This window comes from Ranitomeya variabilis, unplaced genomic scaffold (genome assembly GCF_051348905.1).
Source record: "Ranitomeya variabilis isolate aRanVar5 unplaced genomic scaffold, aRanVar5.hap1 Scaffold_81, whole genome shotgun sequence".
Taxonomy (NCBI): Eukaryota; Metazoa; Chordata; class Amphibia; order Anura; family Dendrobatidae; genus Ranitomeya; species Ranitomeya variabilis.
The window spans coordinates 337,444-345,068 of record NW_027508201.1 but is presented as its reverse complement, the minus strand read 5'-3'; the positions used below and the strand labels follow the sequence as shown (position 1 = coordinate 345,068).

General features: G+C 41.8%; 1 protein-coding gene across 1 annotated transcript; it reads right to left on the bottom strand.

Annotated features, from left to right (window-relative positions):
• Positions 1 to 4,426: 4,426 nt before the first annotated feature.
• On the bottom strand, positions 4,427 to 5,804 carry LOC143792831 (odorant receptor 131-2-like). Its single transcript, XM_077279348.1, has one exon. It carries the CDS (start codon positions 5,438 to 5,440, stop codon positions 4,427 to 4,429), a length of 1,014 nt encoding a protein of 337 aa, XP_077135463.1. The 5' UTR covers positions 5,441 to 5,804.
• Between the last annotated feature and the right edge of the window lie 1,821 nt (positions 5,805 to 7,625).

Genomic DNA, 7,625 nt, shown 5'->3' with positions numbered 1-7,625 from the left:
GCACAACAAAACAACACCTCATAACGGCCCCAAATGCTGCCAACACACATCACATGAGGGACAGACACCAGGAAAGTGGCCTCAATTCACCCACAGCACAGATCGTAGGATGGCTCTGCAGCAATCAGCCAGGCATGAGGTATTGGGGTCTGGGACAGCATTTACAGCTTTCAATTGAACGTCACAGTAAGATGAGGTGGGTGAGGGATCGGTGTAGACCTCCTGTGCTGGGAGCCTGATACCAAATGGAACACCTCTACCTGCTTTCATGCTGAGCCACACTCAGGTGGCACAAATATCAGTTTTGTAGACTGCCATTGTCAGAAAAATCTAAGGACAGTAACAGGGGTAGTTGAGTCCAAGGAAGTGGAGGCCTGACGGTCTCGGAGGCCTACTGCTACAGGCAACACGCATGAAGGAGACACAACCAGGAGTGTTCACATTTCCAAAAATTATTGGCAAACACCACAAAAGTGGCATCAATTTCACCACAGTAGAATTAGTATAATAGGGACCGACAGGTCTTCTACTACTCCCAATCCAACAGATGGACACCCATGGCAGACATAGATTTAGTCAAGGAAGGTGTGACATTGTCGGCAACATGCTGGTGTAGTACACACACAGCTTTCTTAGAAAAGTAATGGCGACTGGGCAATTGGTACTGGGGGACTGCGACGGCCATCAGCTTTCGAAAACCGTCTGTATCTGCAAGGAAAAAGGCAGCATTTCTGTGGCCAACAGACTGGAGATGGTGGAGTTCAACCTCCTAGCTTTGTCATGTATAGGAGGAAACAATATTTTACGTGACCACAACTGGGAACCATGGGCTGGCTGCACTGCTGAGACGGGGTGGAGTATTGTGAACCAGACAAGCTGCTGGACTATGAGAGAGGTGCAGAAGGAGATGTTACTGTGGATTGAGAAACTAGTGGTGTGCTCATTCTCTGAGATCGGTCAAAAACAGCAGGTATGTCTGCTTCCGTTACAGCTGAAGGCGGCCTTTCAGTCAGCATGACTGGAGAGGGTAAAGAACCCGAGGTTCTGCGGTCGAAGACCTGCATCTCAATAGTTGGCACAGTAACAGAGCAGGAGGAAGAAGCAGCAGATGCGATTGATGGGGTGGCTGATGGTTGTTGAGGTCTGCTCATCTGCATTTTTGCGCAGTGGGATTCCCACAGTAACACATGTAGATTGCGCATGTGAAAGTTCATACATGTACTAGTCAAATTATATTGCACTTTTTACCTCTACTCAGTTATTTTTTTTGCAAAGCTGGCAGATTACGTGAGTTGGCTCATCCTTTGCAGTGTCAAAAAAGTCCCAGGCTAGACAACCTTTGCCACCCCTGTGAGCTGCAGACCCGTGGACACTGCTGGTCACAGAAACAGTTGTGGCTGAGGATGCATTGCTCGTTGTGGCTGCATCACTACGTGTCTGTGACATATGGCGCAACATAACCTCCTCATCTTCCTCCTCAGATGACCTACTCAGCTGTGTGCCTCTATGTTCACACCAACGGGATCTAACACCTCATCATCATCATCCTTTCTGTTATCACATTCCTCACCCTAGGATTTGCCCTCCTACTCTTCCTACCCTGACAGCAAAGTACAGTCCTCAGGAGCCTCAGATATCTGAGTCTCATCAGGATCATCTCCCCCCAGGGGTTAACATCTGATGATGAGGATCAGGATAGCGTTCAGACCCTACTTCGTCCTGCCCAGGATCCAAGCTAAAAAAAAAAGTTGTGCAGATTTCCTCCTCTTGACTCTGTGAAGCTTTTGAGTACATTTCTGATGACCATGGCATAGAATGTGTGAAAAAGCTCTTCAGACCACCGTCTGTGGTTCTGTACAGTCAGTTGTACAGTTGGAGAGCTGGGACACAGAGGGGAGCAAGGGAATTTGGGTGCCACCTCTGTGGACTGTACTGGGTGTGATGTTGAGGTGGAGGATGAGGAGAAAAGGCCACTTGAAGCTGCGATTGCTATCTACTCCAGCACATGGTCTTTCAGGGCCTCATCAACAAGGCGTACCACTGTGCATCTGCCAAAGAAAGGTAGTGGAGTAGCCCGTCCTGTAACAGAAGTTGTCAGATGTCTTTGCACAGGACGTGACGTTGGTTCACTAGTGTTTTCACTAACCTTACCATCTACCCCACATACATCTTGAACACCAAGCCTAATTCCCCTTCAACAACAGCCTCGCTTTTTCCAAGTCATGAAAAATAGATTTTAAACTCTGCACCACCTCTGCAAACAGCTGAATTTCAGTGACAGTAAATTACAAGGTGATATAAGGCGTGATGTATCGTGTTACTCACAGAAGAAAGAATTGTTTGAGTGTGGATGAGGCCTGTATGACAATGAAGATATGCTACAAAGAATTTGAAAGTCAGATGTCCTGTACTGTATGACGTTAGGAACACAAGAATTTTTTGGTGGTCTCTGGATCAGGTATCTATAACACACTAGATGCTACAAACTATTTGAAAGTCAGGTCCCCTACTGTATGACGTTTAGCAACAGAAAAACATTTTTGGTTATCTGCATGAAATCTGCAGACAGCTTAATTTACTACCCAACAACAAAGTGTGATACAGTGGGCTTTTTGCAACAGAAAAATTGTAATTTTTTTTTTAATGTGCCTTAGGTCTGCAGACAGTTTCATATCACCACAGCACTAAATGACAAGGTGGGATACAGCGGGCTGTATCACATTTAGCTAGTGAAATAACATTTATTAGAATGCTATACTCGTGCATGGAGCACACTAGAAGCAGTGCACAACACACTTGTAGGACATGTTCCCTGCTGGCTTTGTCTGTGGACCTCAGTAATGACAATAAAAAATAAAAATGCTGGAAGGTAAATTTAACAGCCACACCGGACACCATCTAGCTACACTATGTGACTGATATAGAACCGCCTAGCTAACTAGCTACAATCTTGCTGCTTATAGTGCCAGCGTCAGGAGCAGCCTCTCTGCGCTGTTACAGTGTAAAAATGGCGCTAAAACAAGATGTCCGCTATTTATATGGAGAAGGACATGTGATTTCAGCAGCCTATGACACAAGCCGTTGTGTCTGGACATTGTGGATGTTCCTGCGCCATGATTGGCTAGCCACAAAGTGCACACATAAAGTTAGGAGAAAAAACAAACAACTATTTACAAGAATGCCGCGCCTCTGAGCTCTGCAACCCCCCTCCCTCATCAAACACGTGCCAAACACTCATGATACAACACCATTATCGGTGCAAAAGTGGTGAAAATACTTTTGTGTCAACGCAAATATTTTCCTGTACTTTTACCAAATGTTACCGTGTTTCCAATCACAAAACTGAATGTGCCATATTCGTGCCGAATTTATGTTTTGTGATCGTTTTCCGAACAATTTCGGACTACAGAACAGGAGAAGGACGGGGGATTCTGGTTACAAGTAAGCTGAGCAGCAGCACTCAATGACAGACAGCAGCCGCAAAAGCAAACAAGATATTAGTACTATATGTATAAAAAGAGAGATAAAATCCCACAATCCCAATGTATTATTACCCTTTTACAAATAACTGGTGAGGCCACATCTAGAATATGGGATCCAGTTTTGGGCTCCACATTTTAAAAAGGAGATTCAGAAGTTAGAGTCAGTTCAAAGGTGTCAACTAGATTATTACAAGGATGGAGGCCGCTCATAGGATGAAAGGTTGGAAAAGTTGAACTTGTTTAGCTTAGTAAAAAAGACACCTCAGAGGGGATGACATTTACATGTATAAATATATGTGTGGTCTGTACAGAGGACGATGCATGACTTATTCCTTCCAAGGACCGCAGTAAGGACCAAGGGGCACTCATTACGGGTGGAAGGAAGATAAATAGGAAAGGGTTCTTTACTGTAGATCAGTCAGACTGTGGAATGCCGACCACAAGCGGTAGTAATGGCCGACACTATAACAGCTTTTATGCAAGGGCTGGACAATATCCTCAATACACATAACATTGCAAGGTATAGATAATTTAGTGACAAAATGAACAATTGCTGGAGAAAGGGAGAACTTGATGGACTTGATGGACCGATGTCGTTTTTCAACCTATGTAACTATGAAGCATGCCTACAGCAGTAAACCTTGGTTCTCTTTTTCTTGTGAAGCAAACAAATAGGACAAAACAGCTGAAAACATCAGTGTGCATAACTATTCACCCCCTTAAAGTCTGTACTGAATTTATCCATTAAAAGGACCACTTCTGTGTACTGGCTGGATTTTGGCCTTCCTGTAGATCAGAACGTGCTCGATCAGAAGAAAGACTCCAACAAGGAGCCATCAACATCTTGCAAACCACATTTAAGGGAGTTTTTGGTAGAAATCCTTTATTTGACTATGGAAAAATCACCACAATCTCCACTTTATAATCAATATTGCCTTTTAGTTTTAAGACTTTCTAAAAGACATCTTCAGCCTGTTGCACAAAAAATATTTTTTCATGTTACTAGAGAAAAGCTCATCCCTTATACCGTATATCAAAGGACTAATAAGCCTTGGAAGACACATGAAAAAGCAAAAATTGATGACGGCCAGCAGTACTATATTATCTAAGAACTGCATTTCCACAATTCTGTAGGTAAGAGACGTCATGCACAGCAGGAGCTGAAACGCGTGGAGTATGATGGTTTTCCCAGCTTTGGAGGCTGAGGCTTTACCGGAGTTCATCTTCACAGCCACCATCATGATCTTGGCATAGGTGAATATAATGATTAGACCAGCCAGGGAAAAAGTAAAAGCATTTGAAAAAACTCGAATAATTTCCTGTGCCGGGGTGAATCCGAGATTTATTCGGCCACATTTTAAATAAAGTAGGAAATAGGCTCTCTCAACTGAAAAGATGAGAATAATGACGTCCACAATATGGGGAATCAGGACTATGGTCCACATGACCAAAATAGCGATACCGCACCTGTGCACTGTGCAGAACTCTCCGTGTCTTAGCGGGTAGCATATGGCTATGTAGCGCTCCAAGGACAAGGCTGCCAGGTTGAATGGCGTGACCTTCAGAGTCGTCGAAGACATGATGACGAGAATGTAACAGAAGGGGACGGGAAAAGTGATTGGATAAAAGTAAAACGCAAAGAGAAAAATTCCAAGAGCAAGATACACAGTGTCATTAATAAGCATGTGGGCAAACAGGACATAGCGGGCACTTTCCCGAGCACTCGGACTCTTGAGGAAGATGCTCAACATCACAGCTATGAAATACAAGAAGAAAAAGAAGCAGAGGAACGTCGGGATAAAACCACTTGTTCTCAGGACCTCTAGGTTCATACTCAGCTGGGAAGACACTTTGGTTGAATTTGCTTGACTACTTGTGAAATTCATCTGAAATTCAGAAAAAAAGAAATAAAATGAAAAAAAAAAACAATACAAAAAGTTTGGAAAAATCAAAAGCATTCATAGTGTAAAACAATTCTATAAATAATTCAAGGACAAGGTGTTCTGTGTTGGGCATAAGTATGAAGAAGAGTTTATGGAGGGAAACAAAGACGGACATACCATTGGTGCAACCTGTTCAGCCACACAGGGGCCCAAAAGGTATGAGGGCCACTACCACCTCAAAAGCATAGTGATGAGTTATTGTAGTGTTCGTGCACCCTATATGGTTCTGCTGTCTCCCCTGGTTGGAGCCTTCTTCACTTGTGCTGATTATTCCTAACTTTACTGATGGATGCACACAGCAGACTGTAAAAAGTGAAGAGTCCAGTTGAGAAGACTTTTGGAGACCTGATGTGGAGGAACGCAACTATTATATGTAAAGAGTCAGCATTGCTTTAACTTTTATTTCATAAATCGATAGTACACATGCAAATATGCAACCTTGTAAATTATCTTATCAGAGAACTCTGCTTCTTTCTCCTCCAGGACTGATCTTTTGCTGACAATTCAGGGGTAAAATCTGTACTTAGGAAAGACAGACGTTCACATTACTGTGTTAGTAGATGACCATTGGTTCTTAAAAGATTCTACGTAGAGGGGAGGGGGAGGAGACGCTGACATTTTACTGCAAGTTCTCCTGAAACAAGTTACATTTCAACTTTTAGGAGAACTAGGAGCAGAATGTCAGTGTCTCCTCTAGCTCCTCCCTTCTCCTCATCCCCTTCCCTTCCATAGAATCTTAGAGGCAGCAAATGTCATGTCCAATCTCTCCTGAAACAACAGTTACATTTCAATTTTTTTTTCCTTTTTTTTAAACGTAGATTTAAAGTGTAACTGTCATTTCAGGAGAACTTGCAGCAGAATGTCAGTGTCTCCTCTAACTCCTCCATTTCCTCCCCCTATCGCTCCATAGAATCTTAAAGGCAGCAACTCTCTTGTCCAATCGCAAGTTCTCCTGAAATGACAGTTACTTTTTAAACTGTATTTATTTTTTTAAAACATAGATTTAAAGTGTAACTGTCATTTCAGGAGAACTTGCAGCAGAATGTCAGGGTCTCCTCCAGCTCTTCCCTTCTCTCCTCTCCTCTAGAATCTTATAGGCAGCAACTGTCAACAGCTACAGTATCTCAGTATTGTGCACATCTGTCTTCACGGAATATACATTTTACAGCTTTTACCCTTGTACTGAGATTGAAAGATCAGTTCAGGAGGAGAAAGAAGCAGATTTCTCTGAAAAGATAAATTACAAAATTACTTATTTTCATGTGTACTATTGAGTTATGAGAAACGAACAAATTAATACAAGTTATTTTTTAATGGATCAGTAATAATATTTAAACTACTCATCTCAAAGACAAAGAAGAAAGATGAAGGGTACTGAGCACGATGCTGGACACGCTCAAAGACTGATATGAATGGCAACTCATTCTGCAGTGATACATAGAGGCTGCTGAAACCATTGTCGTTCTCTTCTATCACTTTTATTATTCTGCAGTGATACATAGAGGCTGCTGAAACCAAACATTATCATTCTGTTATATCTGTTTTATAATTCTACAGTGATACATAAAGGCTGCTAATAACAAACATTGCCATTCTGTTCTATTTTATTATTCTGCAGTGATACATAGAGGCTGCTGAAACCAAACATTGTCATTCTGTTCTATTTTACTATTCTGCAGTGATACATAGAGACAGCTGAAAGCAAACATTATTATTCTGTTCTGTTTTATTATTCTGCAGTTATACATAGAGGCTGCTGAAACCAAACATTATCATTCTGTTCTATGTGTTTTATTATTCTGTAGTGATACATAGAGGCTGCTGAAACCAAACACTGTCAATCTATTCTATCTGCTTTATTATTCTTCAGTGATACATAGAGGCTGCTGAAACCAAACATTGTCATTCTGTTCTATTTTACTATTCTGCAGTGATACATAGAGGCTGCTGAAAGCAAACATTATTATTCTGTTCTGTTTTATTATTCTGCAGTTATACATAGAGGCTGCTGAAACCAAACATTATCATTCTGTTCTATGTGTTTTATTATTCTGTAGTGATACATAGAGGCTGCTGAAACCAAACACTGTCATTCTATTCTATCTGCTTTATTATTCTTCAGTGATACATAGAGGCTGCTGAAACCAAACATTGTCATTCTGTTCTGTTTTATTATTTTTGTTCCTTCCTTTTTCCATTC